Source organism: Aegilops tauschii, chromosome 4, assembly GCF_002575655.3.
Source record: "Aegilops tauschii subsp. strangulata cultivar AL8/78 chromosome 4, Aet v6.0, whole genome shotgun sequence".
NCBI lineage: Eukaryota > Viridiplantae > Streptophyta > Magnoliopsida > Poales > Poaceae > Aegilops > Aegilops tauschii.
Genome location: NC_053038.3, coordinates 98,366,017 through 98,388,598, shown reverse-complemented (window position 1 = coordinate 98,388,598; position 22,582 = coordinate 98,366,017). Strand labels below are relative to the sequence as shown.

Here is a 22,582-nt window from a genome sequence, read left to right as displayed (position 1 = left end):
ACAACAAGAGCAAACAGAGTTTGTAAAAGTTTTTCTTTATCACTTTCAGTTTGTCAACTGAATTGCTTGAGGACAAGCAAAGGTTTAAGCTTGGGGGAGTTGATACGTCTCCGTCGTATCTACTTTTCCAAACACTTTTGCCCTTGTTTTGGACCCTAACTTGCATGATTTTAATGGAACTAACCCGGACTGACGTTGTTTTCAGCAGAATTGCCATGGTGTTATTTTTGTGCAGAAATAAAAGTTCTCGGAATGACCTGAAAATCAACGGAGATTATTTTTGGAATTAATAAAAGATACTGGCGAAAGAATCAAGGCCAGGGGGGCCACACCCTGTCCACGGGGGTGGGAGGCACGCCCCCCTGCCTCGTGGCCCCCCTGGAGCTCCACCGACCTCAACTCCAACTCTATATATTCGTGTTCGGGGAGAAAAAAATCAGAGAGAAAGATTCATCGCGTTTTACGATACGGAGCCGCCGCCAAGCCCTAAACTCTCTCGGGAGGGCTGAACTGGAGTCCGTTCGGGGCTCCGGAGAGGGGAATCCGTCGCCATCGTCATCATCAACCATCCTCCATCACCAATTTCATGATGTTCACCGCCGTGCGTGAGTAATTCCATCGTAGGCTTGTGCTGATGGGTTGGATGAGATTTATCATGTAATCGAGTTAGTTTTGTTAGGGTTTGATCCCTAGTATCCACTATGTTCTGAGATTGATGTTGCTATGACTTTGCTATGCTTAATGCTTGTCACTAGGGCCCGAGTGCCATGATTTCAGATCTGAACCTATTATGTTTTCATGAATATATGTGAGTTCTTGATCCTATCTTGCAAGTCTATAGTCACCTACTATGTGTTATGATCCGGCAACCCCGAAGTGACAATAATCGGGACCACTCCCGGTGATGACCGTAGTTTGAGGAGTTCATGTATTCACTATGTGTTAATGCTTTGGTCCGGTACTCTATTAAAAGGAGGCCTTAATATCCCTTAGTTTCCATTAGGACCCCGCTGCCACGGGAGGGTAGGACAAAAGATGTCATGCAAGTTCTTTTCCATAAGCACGTATGACTATATTCGGAATACACGCCTACATTACATTGATGAATTGGAGCTAGTTCTGTGTCACCCTATGTTATAACTGTTGCATGAATAATTGCATCCGGCATAATTCTCCATCACCGATACAATGCCTACAAGCTTTTCACATATTGTTCTTCGCTTATTTACTTTTCCGTTGCTACTATTACAATCACTACAAAACTATCACTGTTACTTTTGCCACCGTTACCGTTACTTCCATACTACTTTGCTACTAAATACTTTGCTGGAGATACTAAGTTATCCAGGTGTGGTTGAATTGACAACTCAACTGCTAATACTTGAGAATATTCTTTGGCTCCCCTTGTGTCGAATCAATAAATTTGAGTTGAATACTCTACCCTCGAAAACTGTTGCGGTCCCCTATACTTGTGGGTTATCAATGTCTATATAAGTGGGAGTTCTTAAGTAATATGATTAATTGAACTTTAATTTGTCATGAACTTAGTCCTGATAGTATTTGCATAACTATGTTGTAGAGCAATAGCTCGCGATGTAGCTCCCCGTTTCTTTTTGATATGTTCCTAGAGAAAAACTATGTTGAAAGATGTTAGTAGCAATGATGCGGACTAGGTCCGGGATCTGAGGATTATCCTCATTGCTGCACAGAAGAATTATGTCCTTGATGCACCGCTAGGCGACAGACCTATTGCAGGAGCAGATGCAGACGTTATGAACGTTTGACAAGCTCGATATGATGACTACTTGATAGTTTAGTGCACCATGCTTTACGGCTTAGAACCGGGAGTTCAAAAATGTTTTGAATGACATGGAGCATATGAGATGTTCCAAGAGTTGAAATTGGTATTTCATACTCATGCCCTTGTCGAGAGGTATGAGACCTCTGACAGTACTTTGCCTACAAGATGGAGGAGACTAGCTCAACTAGTGAGCATGTCCTCAGATTGTCTGGGTACTACAATTGCTTGAATCAAGTGGGAGTTAATATTCCAGATAAGATATTGATTGACAAAGTTCTCTAGTCACTATCACCAAGTTAATAGAACTTCATGATGAACTATAATATGCAAGGGATGACGTAAGTAATTCCCAAGCTCTTCGTGATGCTGAAATCGACGAAGGTAGAATTCAAGAAATAGCATCAAGTGTTGATGGTTAACAAGATCACTAGTTTCAAAGAAAAGGGCAAAGGGAAAGAAAGAGGAACTTCAAAGAAGAATAGCAAGCAAGTTGCTGCTCCCATGAAGAAGCCCAAAGCTAGACCCAAGCCTGGAACTGAGTGCCTCTACTGCAAAAGAAATGGTCACTGGAAGTGGAACTACCCTAGATACTTGGCGGATAAGAAGGATGGCAAAGTGAACAAAAATATATTTGATATACATGTTATTGATGTGTACTTTACTAGTGTTTATAGCAACCCCTTAGTATTTGATACTGGTTCAGTTGCTAAGAGTAGTAACTCGAAACGGGAGTTGAAAAAATAAACAGAGACTAGTTAAGGGTGAGGTGATGATGTGAATTGGAAGTGATTCCAAGGTTGATAAGATCACCATCGCACACTCCCTTTACCTTTGGGATTAGTATTGAACCTAAAATAAATGTTATTTGTTGTTTGCGTTGAGCATAATATGATTGGATCATGTTATTGCAATATGGTTATTCATTTAAGTCAAAGAATAATTGTTATTCTGTTTACATGAATAAAACCTTCTGAGGTCATAAACCCAAGGTGAATGGTTGGTGTAATCTCGATCGTAGTGATACACATATTCATAATATTGACGCCAAAAGATGCAAAGTTGATAATGATAGTGCAACATATTTGTGGCACTGCCGTTTAGGTCATATTGGTGTAAAGCGCATGAAGAAACTCCATGCTGATGGACTTTTGGAATCACTTGATGCTTGAGAACCATGCCTCATGGGCAAGATGACTAAGACTCCGTTCTCCGGAACAATAGAGCGAGAAAATGACTTATTGGAAATAATACATACTGATGTATGTGATCCGATGAGCGTTGAGGCTCGCGGCGGGTATCATTATTTTCTGACCTTCACAAATGATTTTAGCAGATATGGGTATATCTACTTGATGAAACATGTTCCTATGACTATGAGATTATGCAACTCCCGAATACCAGAGGAACACTTTGTGTGCTACCAAACGTCACACGTAACTGGGTGATTATAAAGGTGCTCTACAGGTGTCTCCGATAGTACTTGTTGAGTTGGCATAGATCAAGATTAGGATTTGTCACTCCGATTGTCGGAGAGGTATCTCTGGGCCCTCTCGGTAATGCACATCACTATAAGCCTTGCAAGCAATGTGAATAATGAGTTAGTTACGGGATGATGCATTACGGAACGAGTAAAGAGTCTTGCTTGTAACGAGATTGAACTAGGTATTGAGATACTGACGATCCAATCTCGGGCAAGTAACATACCGATGATAAAGGGAACAACGTATGTTGTTATGCGGTTTGACCGATAAAGATCTCCGTAGAATATGTAGGAACCAATATGAGCATCCAGGTTCTGCTATTGGTTATTGACCGGAGATGAGTCTCGGTCATGTCTACATAGTTCTCAAACCCGTAGGGTCCGCACGCTTAACGTTCTGTGACGATCGGTATTATGAATCTATGTGTTTTGATGTACCGAAGGTTGTTTGGAGTCCCGGATGAGATTAGGGACATGACGAGGAGTCTCGAAATGTTCGAGACGTAAAGATCGATATATTGTAAGGCTATATTCGGACATCGGAAAGGTTCTGAGTTGTTCGGGTATTTATCGGAGTACCAAAGAGTTACGGGAATTCGCCGGGGAGTGTAATGGGCCTTATGGGCCTTACTGGAGAGAGAGAGGGGCGGCCAAGGCAGACCGCGCGCCCCCTCCCCCTCTAGTCCGATTTGGACTCGGAAGGGGGGGGCGGCGCCCCCCTTTTCCTTCTCCCTCTCTCCTCCTTCCTTCTCTCCTACTCCTACATGGAAGGGGGAATCCTACTCCCAGTGGGAGTAGGACTCCCCATGGGGCGCGCCATAGGAGGGCCGGCCCTCCCCCTCCTCCACTCCTTTATATACGGGGGAGGGGGGCACCCCATAGACACACAAGTTGATCATTGATCTCTTAGCCGTGTGCGGTACCCCCCTGCACCATAATCCACCTCGGTCATATCGTTGTAGTGCTTAGGCGAAGCCCTTCGTCGGTAGCTTCATCATCACCGTCATCACGCCATCGTGCTGACGAAGCTCTCCCTCGACACTCTGCTAGATTGTGAGTTCGTGGGACGTCACCAAGCTGAACGTGTGCAGATCGCGGAGGTGTCGTACGTTCGGTACTAGGATCGGTCGATCGTGAAGACGTACGACTACATCAACCGCGTTGTCATAACGCTTCCACTTACGGTCTACGAGGGTACGTGGACTTCACTCTCCCCTCTCGTTGCTATGCACCACCATGATCTTGCGTGTGCGTAGGATTTTTTTTAAATTACTACGTTCCACAACATCCAGGCCCTTCTATCGAGCTGAGGCTCTAAGGGGAGGGAAGCTCAGGCCTGCAGAACCGTCAAGGCCCAAAATGGCGAGGCTTTCATCGGTGGTGTGGTTTCGCCTTTTTCTTCCTTCTTTTTCTTAGAGCACCCCCATTGGCATGGAATTTTACTTTCATGTGCAAGTAATACTTCTCGATCACTCCCCAAGTAGCTTTTGTTTAGGACTTCCTTTTCAAGATAGTGTACTTTCATTTACCCGCATGTTTGTCTCGGTTACTTTATCTCATCTCTTTAAGGTTAGAACGTGGGAAGATGCTTCATGTTCCATGCATTTTGAACTGGTACGTCGTCTTCCATTTCCAGCAATGCGCAACCTAGTCTTGATACATGGGTTACCAAAAAGGGAGCCTCCCACATTGACGAAAGGTTGTTCTTCCCTTATCGAGTCTGGGTGCGATGGAGGACGAGATCCCTCGCTTCGAGCATTCGGGACCAAATGTGGCATTGATGGTAGCGTCTGAGCTCTTGTTGGTAGTGAGCCATGTGAACTTGTGCTAGACACCGGAGTTCCTAAAAAATATGGATGTCATCAATCCTCCTTTGTTGTTTCTATTCCTCCACACAGGCTTGAACACATGGAGATTCGAGCCCAGATGGAAGGACTACCTGCCTCCGCTTGTAGATGAGGGTGAAAGGGGTTTCACCCATGGCCCTTCTCGTAGTCGTCTGGATTCATCACAACGCCAGAGGATCTCATCAACGCATTGCCTGCCACTTTTCTTGAGCTTATATTGAAAGTTCTGGTTTTCAACCCTGTCAGGATCAACACGTTGGCTCGCTCTACTTGCCCATTTTGCACGACTGAGCTATGGAAGAGAAACACAACCTGATCCCGAGCTCTTCACGGTACTCGGTGAATGCGGCGCTAATGAACTGGGTGTCATTGTCGGTGATGATGTAGCTATGAGCTCCAAAATGACACACGATTCCCGGATGAATTAGATTGTTGTAGTCGTAGTGACCTTGTTGACGACCTCCACTTTGGTCCACTTGGTAAATTTGTTGACAGGGACGTAGAGGTACTCATAGCCCCCAATTGCTTGGGGAAACGGCCCCACAATCCAATACTGATACCGTGAAGGGCCATTAGAGGATGTTTTGGATAGCATGACACTCCACTTATTGCTTAGCGGACACGTGACCTCTAAGTTACAGGTATTGGTAAAAATAAGGATCAAAGACACTACAAGGAGTGTGGGAAGCCATGATGAGCATTGGTCTGTTCTAACGACCTTAATTGTTGAGCCGACCATCGTTGATGGTAACGGGAGCAGGGAATAGAGTCGACAATCCCGACAACATGAGTTTGGTTGTTTAAGGGTGACACGTCTATCGAACATAGAATAAAAGAGATAAAGTCACATCAATAGGCAACTTCACGTCACAGTTGCACTGACACATTGACTATTCATCATGAATCAAACCTCTCCGCACCTAACTTCTCCACTACAGGAAAACTAACATTTGATTTTCGTTATTTACTTTTATGTACTTTATTTGTAGCCTTAACTTTAAACCAATTATTTCACCAGTAAATTACTTGTCTTTAGCCTTCATGATCCTTGTGGAACCAAAATGGTCTATTTAGACAAGACTTGTGAAAGCCCCTATGCAAAAGAAACACTCGCAATAACACTCACCTCCTCCTCCTCATTGGGAATGATAGTAAATTGAGATTATATTGCCACGAGAGAGCTTCAACCAGCCATGTGCATTTGTAGGAAATCAACATATAGATTGACCAAAGTCTCTAATGCTCTACCAATCCTACATGTAAGAGGGGTACGATTTATATGGATTGGCCACGAAGGGGTGGATAGGTGAGGAACGTTAGACGAGCTCATATCCCATTTCACACACAGGCAAGTTGGAAGCTCTGTGGTGGCCTGAAGCTTCCGGGGTACCTCCGAGGTTTCCAGAAGGTTGCAACTTGGTGCGCCTGCTAAAAGGATCAAGATGGACCTAGAGGGTGGATAGGGACAACAACAAATTTTACTTTGATTATTAGAAAGTCTAGGCTATGCGAAATATAATTGTGTGACGAAAAAATTGTTACAGTAAGATAAACAACCCATATGATGCTTGCAAGGTCAAGTGACCAAAATAAACCAAAATAAACCGAAGACCAGGATGTATCCTCATATTCACTTTCTTGGAGGAAAAGCTAGTCACGTTGCCATGAACAGCACAAAAGCTAGTCTCCTCCATGGCGTTGCCTTGGGACACTTTCTTGCCTTGGGGACTCCTTATCCAACTCCTCGCTCCTTGACTTGGCTTTCTCCTAACGTCTTTTCGGTGCTAATTCCTTCATATCTAAGCACACATAGAGTTTCAGATTGAGGTAGTAGCCATGTTTAATTCAAATGCATATGGAGTTCGAAGAGGAAGTCAGCTCAGTTTGTATGACGCATGCGTGTGCCCTTGTCATGGGTCCATTAGGAGGTCGAGGACTTGGGGTGAGCCATGAGATGCCCCGCATCACAGAAGGGTATGTTGCCGGGGAGGCGAAAAGCAAGGAAATAGGTGGGAGGAGGAGGGATGGAGGGAGAAGAAAGCAAAGCCACGGCCCACGGGGTCCCCAACAGAAGGAAACGGTGAGGTGAATCGACCTGGCAGGTGGGGCTCGCGAGCAAGTGTATGAGTAGCTTTGCCGGGGTGGCACTTTCACTAGTAGAAAACAGGGCTTTGGTCATAGTGCAATATTCACATTAGTCTCGGTTGCATTACGAACCGGGACTAATGTGAGCATTAGTCCCGGTTCGAGCGACTGAAGGCATTAGTCCCGGTTCAAATGGGCTCTTTAGTCCCGGTTTGAGAAACGAACCGGGACAAAAGGGCATCGCACCCTTTAGTCCCGGTTCGTATCTCAAACCGGGACTTAAGATTAGACCGATGCCCTTTAGTCCCGGTTCGTGTCTCAAACCGGGACTAAAGGGTGCGATGCCCTTTAGTCCCGATTCGTGTCTCAAACCGGGACTAAAGGGCCCATTTCTCAAACTCTACCCCCCCCCCCTGTATCGTCATTTCAGTTTTGAAAAAAAAAGCAAAAGAAAATGATAAAATCTTCAAAAAATAAAATCCTTTGAGATGTAGTTATATTACTATATCTACTAGTTAGGAAAATTAAAAAACTTAAATTTGGACATGTTTTGCAAAAAAGTGTCATGAAAAAGTAAAACGGCTATAACTTTTGCATACGATGTCGAAAAAACGTATAATATATCAAAATGTTCAAAACGAAAATCCGCATCCGATTTTGACGGCCTACGGCCTGTTTGCAATTTTTTAAAATCCTCAAATTCCAAAAGGAAAAAAAGATATGCTCAAATTTCAGCTTTTTTGAATTTTGGTTAAATCTGGTCAAACTATGGTCAAACTACTTATTCAAGAAGTATTAGTGTTACTAAATAATTATTCAAGAATATTAGTGTTACTAAATAATTATTTCTATTTTTTTGAATTTTGGTCAAATCTGGTCAAACTATGGTCAAACTACTTACTCAAGAAATATTAGTGTTACTAAATAATTATTCAAGAATATTAGTGTTACTAATTATTTCATTTTTTTTGAATTTTGGTCAAATCTGGTCAAACTACTTACTCAAGAAATATTAGTGTTATTAAATAATTATTGTTTTTTAAATAATAGTTTCAAACTCAAACAGTGTAACGTGTGACTTCATGCTCTAAGCTAAACTCGTGAGGGTTAATAGGATTGACATCTTACTATTGTCAGGAAAACAACAAATGCAGACTTGGAAACGAGGGGAATAGAATCCGAAAGTTAAGCATGCTCAGGCTGGAGTAGTGAGAGGATGGGTGACCGTCCGGAAAGTTAGATGATTTGAAATGATGAGGGATGATCAGCGATTAGAGATTAAATTGAGCAGTGATGAAGAATGATTAGAGATTAAAATAGTTCAAAATTTTAAAAATCGGCAAAAAAATTCAAAAAAACTTCATAAAACTCTCTTTAACCAGGACTAATGGCCCTTTTTTTTCCTAGTGTTTCACCGTTAGAGCGGGCTTCCTCCTCCCATCCCCGCCTCCACATTTCGAAACCCGAATCCCAAAACCCTCGTGCGCCGCTCCACCCACTCCGGCAGCGGCCGCCACCCGTCACGATGAATCACGGGGACCCAGGACACCGCTGTAGGTGTTCCCATGGACCGCGGTGTGCCGGTGCGCCGCCCCAGGAAGGCCTCGCGGCGGCGGCCCTGGACAGCCGTGTGCGGCCCCTCCCCATGGGCGCCGAGGCGGAGTCCATGCTGCGGCAGATCGGCGCGTACACGCCCAACCTCGACGCGCACACGGTGACCCTCCTCTCATGCGTCCACTCCGTCCTCCCTCCTCCGCCCGTCGCCTCCAACCACGCCGCCCTCTCCGCCCTCCTCCCCCCGCCCCAGGACGGCGGCGACGACCGCATCAGCGGCCTCCCCGACAAGCTCCTCCGCGACATCGTCTCCCGCCTCCCCGTCAAGGACGGCGCGCGCACCGCCGCGCTCTCCTGCCGCTGGCGCGGCGTCTGGCGCTCCGTGCCGCTCGTCCTCGTCGACTCCGACCTCCTCCCCGTCCAAACCGGCTCGGGCCTGCAGGTCGCGCACGCGGACGCGCAGCGCGTCGCCTCCGCCGTCACCCGCATCCTCGACGCTCACCCGGGCCCCTTCCGCTCCGTCCACCTCATCTGCAGCTTCCTGGACAAGTGCCCGGACCTGCTCGCCCGCTGGCTCCAGCTCCTCGCCGTCAAGGGTGTCCAGGAACTCGTCCTCGTCAACCGCCCGTGGCCGCTCAACATGCGCATCCCTCCCACCTTCTTCGCCATGGCAACCCTCACCCGCCTGTACCTTGGCGTCTTCGAGTTCCCTGACACGAGGATCCTCCCGCGCGCCGCGTCATTCCCACACCTCCGCGAACTCGGCCTCTGCTGCGTCCAGATCCTGAGGAGGGAGGACATGGACTTCATCCTCGCCAGGAGCCCCGTGCTGGAAATCCTATGCATCCAAGTGAACATGCTGATGAAACACCTACTCCTCGTCAGCCGCAGCCTCCGTTGCGTGCAGGTCATCGAAAGCATTGATCTGAGCATCGCAGTGAAAGACGCCCCGCACCTCGAAAGGCTCATCATCTGGGCAGCAACGGTCCGCGATGGCTTGCCCAGGAGGGTCAATATTGGCCATGCCCCTGCACTAAGCTTGGTTGGCTATCTGGACCCGGAACGGCACAGCCTAGAGATCGGCAACACCGTCATCAAGGTGCATACAACACCTTCAACTTTGTGTTTTGTTCGATTCGCCAATGTAAATATGTGAAGTTGTCTCTGAAAAATGGAAATTTGGTGCATTGCAGGCTGGGACAACGGCGAGTCCGAGCACAATGGTCCCAAGCGTCAAGATCCTCGGCGTAAGAGTGTGCTTTGGAGTCCGCAACGTTGCGAAGATGCTGCCCAGCTTCCTCAGATGCTTTCCCAACGTCGAGAGGCTGCATCTTGAGGTTATACCACTATCACTTACTTTGGCATCAATTTCCATCTTTGTGCACTTGCAATCATCAATTTATATTGCTGACGATAATGCTTCCATCTAGAGTCAAAGTTGTAGCTTTTCTTTGCAGAGATGATAAATCCCGAATCGGGGATTTGCCCATGGCAAATCAAACGTTTTTTATGGCAACTTAGTTGACGCGAGGATGGCAAGTTTAGTTGACAAGCACAACAATTTTCTGTCAAAAAACAAACTAAGGGCGGAATTGTCATGCTTACCAACTAAACTTGCCACCCCTTGCATATACAAATTGCCACAAAAAATGTTTGATCTGCCATGGGCAAATCCCGAACGTTTGGGACTTATCGGCGTCCTTTCTTTGAGATGAGCTGAAGTTCTCACTGATTTACTTGACCAATCTACAGTCCAACGAAACTTATGAGCCCACTGGCAAGCTCAACAACCAGTTCTGGCAGGAGGTTGGCGCTATCGAATGCGTGCAGTCACACATGAAGCTGATGGTCTTCTACGGCTTCCGAGGGGAGCGGGGCGAGCTTTCCTTCCTCAAGTTCGTCCTGGAGAGCGCACTGGTGTTGACAAAGCTGGTGATCGTGTTCACCAAGGGGAGCTTCACCTCAATGGCAGAGGCCAGCTCCAAGGTGAAACCTCTGTTTGCTGCAAAATGGGCCAGCAAAGACTGCTCACTGGTGCTCTTGGAGAGTGTGTTTCAAGCAGGGGAAGACAAGTGGTTGCTCAACTTCAAAGCAGGGTCTGATTTCTCTACAGGGGACCCATTCACGCGCACCGCTGCTCTTCGTGGCTGCAACTTTTAAGGAGAAGCCGGGTGTTTGCGGAAGATTGAAAAGAGGTTTTGAGTTCTCTACCAGGTGAACGTGATTCCAGGGAAACAGATGGTTGGTGCTATGTTGCAGTCTACGTGCAAGGCACTGTTTTGGGTCTTTGGCTTGTGTGTTTTTTGTCGGAGTTCCTGGTTTTTATTTGCCTGGCGACCTTAAGATGTTGATGCATAAGACAAGTGTTGCTCAAATTGCAGTCTTTATATGGTCTATTTATTTTGCTTTGGCCTGACGTTGGTCATGTTAGACCTCACTATTTCTGCTGATTGTGTCGCTGAATGCTACTAGCAGACAGAGATATATTCGTGAGCTATTTCATGCTTTACTAATTTCCTTTAGCACATTCATCGAATGTGTGTTCCGTCTGATGTACCCTGGTTGATTGTGCCCGTCTGGAATGTTAATTGTAGTATTTGTCTCTGCTGTTATCTGTTATATGTTATGTGCACTAGGTATCATTTGCATCATACATGCTCTGTTCACATAACTAGGGATTCAGATCCGAGTCGTGGATCGGAAACGAGTTGTATTAGAATTGCCATCTATGATAACACCTGAAGGACCAAGCCAACATATCAGTGTACCCAAGTAAGTCTAAACTTGATGGGTGTCGCCAACCCCGAGATATGCAATGGTTATTGGATTTGAGTACTAGGTAACAAGTGAAAAACAAGCTCATTAGAACAAATCTTGCTGCAATTGAGAGCAAGATGAATCTACTACACCGATGAAGTAGAAATCATAAAAGTAATGAAATCTAAGGGTTAACACGATAGAACAACATCTGATATATTATGGAGAACAAGGCTGATATTACGAAGAACGATGCCTTTACACCGTGTTAGCCTGCCATGTGAGCCACTGAGACTACGAAACAGCAAGCCCTTTTTCTTTTCTGTGGTGGTCACTATATTGGTAGTATATATGATGATCCGCATTGCTGCTACTGTGCAAAGGGATCGTTAGTTGTGTGCTTCGACGGGGATCTTTGCGGGGTTGGGTCTTAATGCCGCAGAGACCTTACAGGCGATGTTGGTGCTTCGGCTCACCATATTGCTGCCCTTCAAAGAACTCGTTCAGGAGTTTGTCCACCAGTTCAGGGCTGTATCTGATGTACTTCAGCGGATTCTTGCCGCTCCCAACAACATTGCTGCATGGCAAAATTGGTAGCACAGTAGTTATTATTAAGTACTACCTCTGTCCCAAATTATAAGACGTCTTTTTAGGCTATTTTAGCCTACCAAAACATCTTATAATTTGGGACAGAGGAAGTATATAAGAACAGCTGAGATCATTCCAAGTTGAACGGAGTCCTGGAGAAGATTAAGGAAGTGTTGTTCTCCAAAGTATAAAGTTTTGGGGGCCACCCCGTCAGTCAACATAAATGATAGGTGCTTTAGAGGACAGACAAAATAGAGGTAATTTTGTAATTCTGGAACTGCAATCATGTGATATAGCCGACTAATCAATTCAATGGAAGCTAATGGGTGGAGTTCAGCACAACAACCAAAAATCAATAGGAGATCATGCAAAGTGATTGGTGCGGTGACGTACCCAAAACGTTTTATGAAAGATCGATAGGCTGGTAACAGAACCTCAGCTATAGCAAGCCTCAACGATTCACGCAATTCTTGATCAGGTACAATCCATAGAGATTGCTTCGCATGAAGTTCTTCAAATTGCGTATTGAAAGCTTTAAACCTGCCATGGCAAAAGCCGTCTTAGGGCTAATGATTCTTCTATCATGATTATCCCAAGCAACAAACCAAACTGCCAAGGTACTGACCGTTCTTTGATCACAGCTCTTGAAACTCCGCTGCTGTTAAGGTCTGCTGGTGTCGACGAACCAGTGCTGCCTGGCGCACCTTGTACGGAAAGTGCCTGAAGAACCTGAAAGAAATAAAACAGAGGCAGCATTCAACTGTTAATTGATATGTCCAATCATGTAAATACAGCACGGCAATGATCTTAATTACTGAAGCACAGGACATGGAAGAGAACATTGCCAAACAAAGATAGATACTAGCAACCATTGTAATGCCATGGACAGGGGTGTGTGGAAACTAGCTATCCATGTGCCAGAACCATGAGTTGTGACTAAAGGCTTTGTTGTCGTTTTTGTTGTAAGACGACGTGTGTACTAGAGTTACAAAAGGAATCCACCGACATTGACTCTTACTATGGTTTGGCTTCACAAAAATTCCTATTGGGATGTAAGCAACTCAACTTGACACCAAAATGCAGGCAGGTGGAGCACAACGTTGATGTGTCTAGATTTTCAGGCCGATTCCAGCGCACCGGGCTGTGGTGACTGGTGAGAAAGTTATGGTGGTAGGATTGAGAGAATAGAGAGGATATAGAACAGAAAACTGGAGAGAGTCATACATACTCAATTTAATACTCCCTCCATCCCATAATGTAAGACATTTTTTGACACTACACTAGTGTCAAAAAACGTCTTACATTATGGGACGTAGTAGTAGAAGATATAAGGTCCCTTATCCTTTCCTAATATGACAACACTTCCTAATGTGCCATAGCTCCTAATTCTCCCTCAATTGTAATCCTAGTTCTGGCCAGACTCTTTTCCTAGCCGCATTCCTCCTTGACGGTATTATCTTGGATGCCAGATTTTGGAAGTCAATGCCGACGTTGACATAGTTGTTATGGTGTCCACAACAGTTATACTCTCATAAGTGCCAACAAACTGTGATATCTTAAACAGGTAACTCTCCATATTGCTTTCACATAAACTACCATGCTAATCGCAAAGGAATTACTAACAGCAAAGAGTTAAAAAGACTATCGTGGTAAGGAAAAGATATCCATACATGTAACATCATGCAGCCAAAAAGAAAGGGGATATGATGAGGGTTCGATGATCCACTAACCTTTGCCCAAGCAACACGTTTGTACTGATTGGCATTTTGCTGCACAATTCTACGGTGCCTCTGAATCCAGTCATCGCCAAGTATATCCTTTGCTTCTGATCTGTGGCAACACAATAGATCACTAAGTGAGCAGATTGCCAGATTATTCTAGGATGCATTATCTATAGCAAAAATAACAAGCATACCTGCGAACAGATCTAACCATATAGTGAACATTGTTCATAAGAAATAAGTGAGTTAGCGCAGGATCCTTATATTGTTTAGATTTTCCATCTAGGTTATTCTGTAGTGCTTGCATTATCCTCGTAGTAACAACAGCAAGCTGAGATTCTGTCTCATTACCAGTTTCGAATTCCTGAAACAGAAGCTTCAGCGTCGACTGATAACTGCTCATATGAAAATAACATTTGTTAGCGTGCTATTTGAATAACAGTAGCAGGGAGGCTACCAATAAATTAGTTTTTTCTTAGTTGTCAAATGAATAAACTAATGCAAAACAACTAAATGCAAGCCAAAGACATAGTAGAAAGTGAATATGCAAACTATTTTCTTGTTCACAACTCTGTATAGTTATCGACGGACTGCCTGCTACGATATTGGCAATGAAAATCATTTCTAAGACCACTAGCAGACAGGCTTTATGCATATTTTCTCTTCAGTGGAGATGAAGTTCAGAATAATTCTTGAAGGATATAAACATATTGCCCCAGAGTTAACTCATCATGGTTAGCATATCTTACTCGGATTTCGTGAAATTACTGTTCTACAGATGCATAAATTGACTACTAGATGAAGAGGGGAATACTTACTCAAATAGGAATTTAACATAATTAATCACATAGCTTGTCAGAGGATGCACAGTTCCATCTTGAACGATAGTCTTTGAAGCATCCTTTTCAACTGCCTCCTCAAAATCAGCGAAGGTTTCTTGAGCAGTTTGTGCCAAGCGCTTAGTCAAGCCCAATGCAGCCTCTCTCATCTCAGAGCAAGCCTTTCCTTCGAAAACCACCTCAATCTGATAACAAGTTCAAACAAAGACGGCGATGAAATTTGGTAGTGCTCACCAAAAGCATCATAGCATAAGTTGAAATGAAAACAACAATGACACGGAACCCCATAAATAAATCTGCAAGCAGAAGAAATTAAGCATTTGGGAAGGAAGGTACAGTAAATTACTCCCCGAATACCTCCGGTTGAAGTTCACGCATTACTTCGTACATGTCTAGCAATACAAACAGCTTTTCAGGAGACCTTTTGCTTTTTGCAACAGCATCTCCAAAGCTGAGAAGAGTCACGACACTATTTGTTGCCATTTCTGCAAAACATTGGTCCTTGTTAAAGTTGCCACCCTCAAAAATCTGATCGCAGATTTTTCTTTCTCCAGTTAGTAGTAGTTTAACCTGTTCAAAAAGCATAATATATTAGGATGATTTTTTGTTTAAGTCCAAACTAGCACACACAATATTGGCCTGTTCACAGAAGGGCCCTCACCGCAATACGCATAAACTGTATCCAGTTTCCAATCTTAGCCTCCAAAGCCTCCCATTGCATCTTTTGCACGTCATCTTTAGTAAGTTTTTCTACTCCCAGCTTGCGAAGGCTCGACTCTAGTGCTGAACCACGGGACTCTCTGAAGAAAGAGGGTAAATTTAACTTGACTTTGCACATGGTGTTAGTAACTCAGGTGTCAGGAGACACTGGACGGAAATCAAGAAAGGAAGTAGAAAAAGGAAATAGATTTGGATACCATAATCCAAACCTACCTGTAAATTTTGTAGCATGACTGTTGATTTCCAGCCTGAACCAACTGCTGGGCTATGTCATTCATGAGTGGCAGTATTCTTGGAGGAACTAGTGTCGGGATCTTGTATACAGCAGTTTCCAAGCCTTTGGATGGATGGTCAGACTGGTTAGCATTCTCATCCTCGTCGTCTTTTGATGGCCGCAGAGACTTGGGTAGACAATCAAAGAGACGATCGGGCTCAATTGGTTTGCTGAAAGAACAGATAAACCATCGTAGACAACATTCTTTTACCGACATAAGAAATGAACATGAATGTAGTTCTGGCATGAGTCTGCAATAAGAATGACTATCTTACCTGTATGTAGTCATCAGCTGCTTAAATTCTTCTTCAATCTTCAGAGAAGACTTCGCTAAGAGACCGTTGACGTGATTCAGAATTCCTTCACTGCTTCTGAAGTTCTTATTCGAGGAAAAGAAGCGGGAGATTCCTTTCAGCGTATCCACTGCCTCCAAGTAGCTCTCCAAATCCTCATGGGGACCTCTTAATATCGTTGCCTCGGCCTAAAGTTTGAAGGCAATGTTTACACAAAGTTAGTAAGTTCCCAAAAATCAAAGCCTTTTGCAAACAATCATGTTCGCAATGAGCTCAGATAGCTATCATTTCCATTCCTTCTCTTTCTGCGAGAAATCGCTGCCATTTTCACATAACAAGATGATCTTAGAAATGACAACTCTTGATAAGAGATGAAACAATCATCTACAGTGACCCAAATTAATGTGACCTAAAAGTGCCAAACTATATCACTCACTGGATCTTCCAAATCCAAAGAACAAAAATGTACGAATGGTATTATCTTGTTTAGGAATAAAAGAAAACCATGTTTGTTTCAATGACGGCGGTGATGATTGAATTTAACATGGTAGTTTATATACCCCACAAAACGCATATTAAATACCGCAACAAATTTTAATCATTGCAGCCACCAGGCGCTCATTGGGCACATTTCAGTTCCCGAAAGATCCATAAGACGTCTTCCAACAAAAAAGATTGTAGCAAATTGACCACCACACACATCCAGGTAAAATGTTTGAAAATTTTGCGGCGGGTCGATGTTCATGTACCCGACGGGTGAGGTCGAACTGGGCGAGGATGGCTTCGCCGGCCTTGAGCGTCTTGTCGATGTTCTCGTGCGCCATCCGGATCGCATGCGTCCTCACCTGCATTTCATTTCCCCCCAAGAGAAAAGCGAACCACGTCAGTCGAGTGGATGCGAATCAAACGGGGATGAGTGGAATGTGAAGGAGGGGAAGCGGGACCTGGGTGGGGCGCATGGCGGCCTCGAGCGCGGAGAGGCGGTGGTCGAAGGAGCCGAGGATGGCGACCATGCCGTCCGTGTTCCCCTGGCTCTTGTGCAGCGAGTCGCGCAGCATGGTCGCCCGCCGCGTCAGCGCGTCCATCGTCCGAGGAAGCGCCGACACCGCCATCTTCCCTCCCCGAAGCCTCCCCCTCCTCGCGGATCACGCGGTGCGTCCCTCCGCGCTCCGAGGCCTGCCGGCCTGGGAGATCTCGAGCGGGAGACGGGGAATGCGTGCGCTTCGAGAAGGGGGGTCCCCCGAGCGCGCGCCGTCCCCGGGAGAGATCCTTCTGGAAGCCTCTGGAAGGGCCGCGGGGGCTTTGCGGTTGGCGGGAACGGTGGAGAGGCGCGATTCGGTGGGTGGGGTCGTCGGCGACGCGACGACGTGGTTGTGTCGCCGCGGGGAGGAGGAGGAGAAGAATGGTTCGAACGCCTCCCTCCGCTCCGAGATTCGGGCGTGTGTTTGACCTGGACCACGCGGACGGCGGGGATGGGCTCGGCGCACGGAGTGGGTCCAGGGAGTGGTGGTTAGCGGACGCGCCGAGAGCCGTGGCGGTGTGGACCGAGTCCAGTCCACGGCGCGCGCTCCTTATCCCGTGCTGGATTTCATCCTTGGCTGGCCGCTACGGTAGTATTCCAAAATGGAACATCGTGATTTGAATATTACTCCCTCCATCCCATACTCTTATATTTTGGAACAGAAGGAGTATCATTTTGCAGCAGGCTGCTCCACTCTGGACGGGACTTGCCTGCTCCCCCGGTCGTGCTCCCATCTATGCTCCGATTGAATCCAACGACGCACAGCCCGCGGCCTCTGTTTCCCCCGAAAGAAAAAACCAGCCCCGTTGCGGGCGTTGCCCCACCTCTCCATCCGTTTTTCTCTAATAAAAAACCAAGAAAATACCAGGCGACCCATAAATTGGCAACACCGATCGATTAGGAGAAATCAGAAGCGCCTCTTCTACATGCTCTTCCGATGTAAATTAGAAGCCTTGGCCGGAGTTGGCTGGAGAGTTGCACCACGACTGATGGAACCTTTATTGCGTAGGGAGATCGGTGTGGTCTTGTGTGTCGCAGCGCTGCGCTTGAGGATAGATGGAAGGGGACGACGGACATGTACAGGACACAGATGTTGGGGTTTTAGGCGGCCCGGCAGTGCAAGGAAGATGGCGGCCAACTTCGACAACTCCGGCAAGCAGTATACCAGCAGCTACGGCGCACGGAGCAGCTTGTGCCACGCGGGTATGACGCAGACCTACGCACGGCGGTTGGACCGGCAGCCTCCCTAACACCTGCTCCGGGGACGAAGACGACGTGCACGCCGTGTTACCTGCTGCGGCGGCGCGAGGGCATAGCAGGGCGAACACCTCCCAGTCCGGTAGAAGCACGACCTCCCTGTTGTCCGTAGTCAAGCGGTCGCTGGCGACTAGTGTGACGATGGTGGTGATCAAAAAGACAGAACCGAGGCGGAGGGGCAACTGGCCTGGCCGTATGAACTGCATCGGCGTGCTCACTTCTGGGCTGCTGGGACAATCTTCCCTGAACCATCGGATAAGCAGCGCTATCGGGTCCAGGGAGATGCATGAAGCACGAGCCGTCTGGTTCTTGCTTCCTCTTTTTCTTTCTATCGTTATTGCAGTTTAATTTAGGGGAAACGGATGGAGCGATGGTTGGTTTTTTCGTCTCGAAGGAAACGAAGTCGGCATGCTGTGCGCCGTTGGATTTGCTGGGAGTACGACTCGGGAGCAGGCAAGCCCTGTCCGCTCTCGAGGGCACTTTTCTTCTCTGGAACCCGATGACAATGGGTAACGGCCTTTGCTTGTTTGCAGACTTGGAACGTGAACACAGTTCAGGCTTTTGATATTTTTATTATTTTTAACACAGTACAAACGCAATCGCATATATATATATATATATATATATATATATATATATATATATATATATATATATATATATATATATATATAGACTCACCCCTATAAACACAGATACGCACATACTATTTCTACAAGCACCTTCGAAAGACTAAGTCGGCATATCAACTTGACATTTTACGAAGTCATCGTATGCGCCTCGCAGTCGACGGGAATACCTCCTCTCAGTAAACGCGTATCGCCGAAAATCATGAAATAAATTCAGGATCGATGTGAGCATCAGGATTTGAATCTTGATAGGCTAGGGATACCACTATGCACCTAGCCATCCAATCACAGATTGGTTCGTTCTTTTGATATTTGTTTGTGATGGTGTTATGGTTTAGGCCACTACTAGGCGTCGGTCGACCGGCCCGAACTTTCGACCGGTCGCCGCGCGGCCATACGATTTAACCCGTACACACCGTTGGATCGCATCTCTCCTCCACCCCTGCAACCGTCCACCGATCCATTTCTTCCCCCAAATTCTCATGGCAGTTGCAGTCACAGATGCGCAGCGCGGTTGACCCGTCTCTGCGGTCTGCGATAGTCCTCTCCGGCCACCATCCACGCCTCCCTGCCGTACATCGCCGAGGTTCACCGTGGCTCGCCGTCGCCATTGCCGCAATGTTGCTTTGTTGAAGCATCTCTATTGTGGGCCGCTGCAAAACTTCTTCACTGATCGCACTCACAGTCTCGCCCCTGTAGTTCGCCGTCTTCATCGATTGCAGCTCGTCGCCGTCGCATCACGCCGTCCGAAAATAAGTTGATGCAACTCTGCATCCAGTATAACAAATGTCATTTCCAGCATAATTGGGACGTGGTTCCAGTACGATGCAACCTCTCATATGCATCAAATTCGTATGCAGCAAAAACAAATGTCGCTTTGAGAAAATTTGGGACATGGTTCCAGCATAATGCAACCTCTCGTATGCATCAAAAACAAATGTTGGTTCCAGCAAAAAAGAACAACGATGCATCCCAAAAACTTTGATGGTGGGTTGAAGCAAAATCAAAAACCGCTTCCAGCAAAAATGTCCTGAGCATCTGAGAGTTGTGGAGCCAATGAAGCAAAAAAAATCTCAATTCCAGCAAAACAATACACCGGATCCAACATAGAACAAAAAGTCAGCAAAAAAAGACGCATCAGAAAAACGGCCACCCCCCTCTTGCAGCTCCTCCAGTCGTCGGTTCCAGCTCCGGTGTACAAGTCGCAACTCCCCCCATCAAATGATGTTGGATGCAACCCTCCTCGCCGCTGGATGCAGCTTCTTCGGCAAGGCGTCGACCTTGTAGCACATCCAAGAGCTGGTTCCAGCAAATTGGGGCACTGGTTCCAGCAAAAACGAAGATGTTCAACAAAAAGAGAATGGGGATGGTAGCAAAAAAGAAAGGGGGTTGTAGCAAAACAGGTGGGTGGATCCAGCAAAATAAAAATCTGTTTCCAGCAAACCCCTTGGTTTCAACACAAACACGCCATCATCGTGGCCGGTTGCAGCTTGGCCATGGAGACAACGGACCTTGGCTGCGGTGGCCATGGAGAGGGCGTGCAACCAACTGCGGGCAGACAAGGAGACGAACGCGCCCATGGCTGCGGGCGGCCAGGAAGATGGGTGCATCCGGGGCCGGGGATCCACACACGATTCAAACGACGTGCATCCAGGCGTATCCAGCTGGCGGCGAGCGAGCTCGCTAGCTAGCTGCGGGTGGATGGGTGCTACTTGTGAGCTGTGTTGGGATTTCCTCGAATATGAGAGGAGATGCAGTACAGTAGAGATAAGTATTTCACTCAGTTAATAACACATGTTATCAATCTAGTAGGAGAATCACAGAGAGCCTCGTGAAATAGCACTTGCACACACAAAAGTAAATACTTGCACCCAACGCAAACAAGAGGGTTGTCAATCCCCTTGGTGGTTACTGTTAGGACCGAGAGGGGGGTGAATGGGAGATTCAAAAATTCTTTCAAATGTTTCGAACAAATCCCAAACACAGCAGCGGAAATAAAGTACGATGGAAAACAGCTCAATCAAGCATGATGTTGGGGAGCATATCTATCGACGTATGAAGCAATTATGGCACGGGCTTGCAATAACACGAGTTTGATCACAACGATAGTAATGCTATAGGCAATCACATGAAGTAACATGAGATAAAACATGACACGAGCACCGAACGAAAACTACAATAAGTCAACACAGATGAACCGTAGAATATGAGAGATGATGAAGACAGTGATGAGAATACAACAGGATGAACACCATGATATCTGAAGTGAGCAACAGAGATGATCGATGCGAATGAATGATACAATAGGTGATAATGATCGGATAAACTGTCAACACAGAGCACGAAAGTAAACTACTGAAAGAAATGCAGTAAAGTAGAATGAACAAGTGGTGCTCGATGGCGACAGATGAATTTGGTAGACCAGTTCACCATTCTGCCAAAGGGCTACGTCTGATTGGAGGGGCTATGACTTAACACGGAAGATAAACTCTCTTCATCCTATTCTCCTTCAACTCGAAGCTGATCAAACTTCAGTTGATTTCACTCGTGGTAGATACTTGTCGGCGGTCTCCAAACCTTCGGTCGACCTTCGCAAACTACAATCACTCTTGGTTGCTGAAGATCTAGCTCGGTGAAGACAACAACTCTTCAACACTCGAGCCGAAACCTATCCATCTAGAGAGTGTGCAGCTCTCAAGAGTAATAGGTACAAGAACTCTAACTCAAAACTAATGTGATGCTCAACCATTGTCTAAGTTTGGGCTCTTGATTTTTCTCTCGGTGGATTTTAAACTCAAAGGGGGTGCTCAAATCAATCTTCTCAGAAATCTTAAGAGGAGCATGTTGGGAAACGTTGAAGGAAATATGCCCTAGAGGCAATAATAAAGTTGTTATTTATATTTCCTTATATCATGATAAATGTTTATTATTCATGCTAGAATTGTATTAACTGGAAACTTAGTACATGTGTGAATACATAGACAAAAAGAGTGTCCCTAGTATGCCTCTACTAGACTAGCTTGTTAATCAAAGATGGTTAAGTTTCCTAGCCATAGACATGTGTTGTCATTTGATGAATGGGGTCACATCATTAGAGAATGATGTGATGGACAAGACCCATCCGTTAGCTTAGCACTATGATCGTTTAGTTTATTGCTATTTCTTTCTTCATGACTTATACATGTTCCTATGACTATGAGATTATGCAACTCCCGAATACCAGAGGAACACTTAGTGTGCTATCAAACGTCACAACGTAACTGGGTGATTATAAAGATGCTCTACAGGTGTCTCCGATGGTGTTTGTTGAGTTGGCATATATCGAGATTAGGATTTGTCACTCCGGTTGTCGGATATGTATCTCTGGGCCCTCTCGGTAATGCACATCACTATAAGCCTTGCAAGCAATGTGACTAATGAGTTAGTTGTGGGATGATGCATTACAGAACGAGTAAAGAGACTTGCCGGTAACAAGATTGAACTAGGTATGATGATATCGACGATCGAATCTCGGGCAAGTAACATACCGATGACAAAGGGAACAACGTATGTTGTTATGCGGTTTGACCAATAAAGATCTTCGTAGAATATGTAGGAACCAATATGAGCATCCAGGTTCCGCTATTGGTTATTTACCGGAGATGTGTCTCGGTCATGTCTACATAGTTCTCAAACCCGTAGGGTCCGCACGCTTAATGTTCGATGACGATTGGTAT

General features: G+C 45.8%; 2 protein-coding genes across 2 annotated transcripts; one reads left to right on the top strand and one right to left on the bottom strand.

Annotated features, from left to right (window-relative positions):
* The first annotated feature begins 8,667 nt into the window (after positions 1–8,667).
* Positions 8,668–11,064, top strand: LOC109763832 (FBD-associated F-box protein At5g60610-like). The gene is made up of 3 exons (XM_020322698.4): positions 8,668–9,866; positions 9,961–10,104; positions 10,520–11,064. Exons 1-3 carry the CDS (start codon positions 8,739–8,741, stop codon positions 10,925–10,927), a joined length of 1,680 nt encoding a protein of 559 aa, XP_020178287.2. The 5' UTR covers positions 8,668–8,738; the 3' UTR covers positions 10,928–11,064.
* A 550-nt stretch (positions 11,065–11,614) lies between these two features.
* LOC109763840 (exocyst complex component EXO70A1) lies at positions 11,615–17,393 on the bottom strand. Its single transcript, XM_020322703.4, has 12 exons — positions 16,904–17,393; positions 16,709–16,804; positions 15,942–16,147; positions 15,606–15,836; positions 15,334–15,472; positions 15,030–15,242; positions 14,652–14,857; positions 14,028–14,228; positions 13,843–13,942; positions 12,738–12,841; positions 12,506–12,652; positions 11,615–12,101 (listed from the first exon to the last, which is right to left on the bottom strand). Exons 1-12 carry the CDS (start codon positions 17,069–17,071, stop codon positions 11,972–11,974), a joined length of 1,941 nt encoding a protein of 646 aa, XP_020178292.1. The 5' UTR covers positions 17,072–17,393; the 3' UTR covers positions 11,615–11,971.
* Between the last annotated feature and the right edge of the window lie 5,189 nt (positions 17,394–22,582).

Excerpts from the sequence above, each read along its gene's own strand:
- LOC109763832 (XM_020322698.4), top strand. The coding sequence starts at position 8,739 with ATGAATCACGGGGACCCAGGACACCGCTGTAGGTGTTCCCATGGACCG. Across the intron at positions 9,867-9,960 it reads TCGGCAACACCGTCATCAAG|GCTGGGACAACGGCGAGTCC; the intron begins GTGCATACAACA and ends GGTGCATTGCAG. Across the intron at positions 10,105-10,519 it reads TCGAGAGGCTGCATCTTGAG|TCCAACGAAACTTATGAGCC; the intron begins GTTATACCACTA and ends ACCAATCTACAG.
- LOC109763840 (XM_020322703.4), bottom strand. The coding sequence starts at position 17,071 with ATGGCGGTGTCGGCGCTTCCTCGGACGATGGACGCGCTGACGCGGCGG. Across the intron at positions 16,805-16,903 it reads CCGCCATGCGCCCCACCCAG|GTGAGGACGCATGCGATCCG; the intron begins GTCCCGCTTCCC and ends AATGAAATGCAG. Across the intron at positions 13,943-14,027 it reads ATGGTTAGATCTGTTCGCAG|ATCAGAAGCAAAGGATATAC; the intron begins GTATGCTTGTTA and ends GTGTTGCCACAG.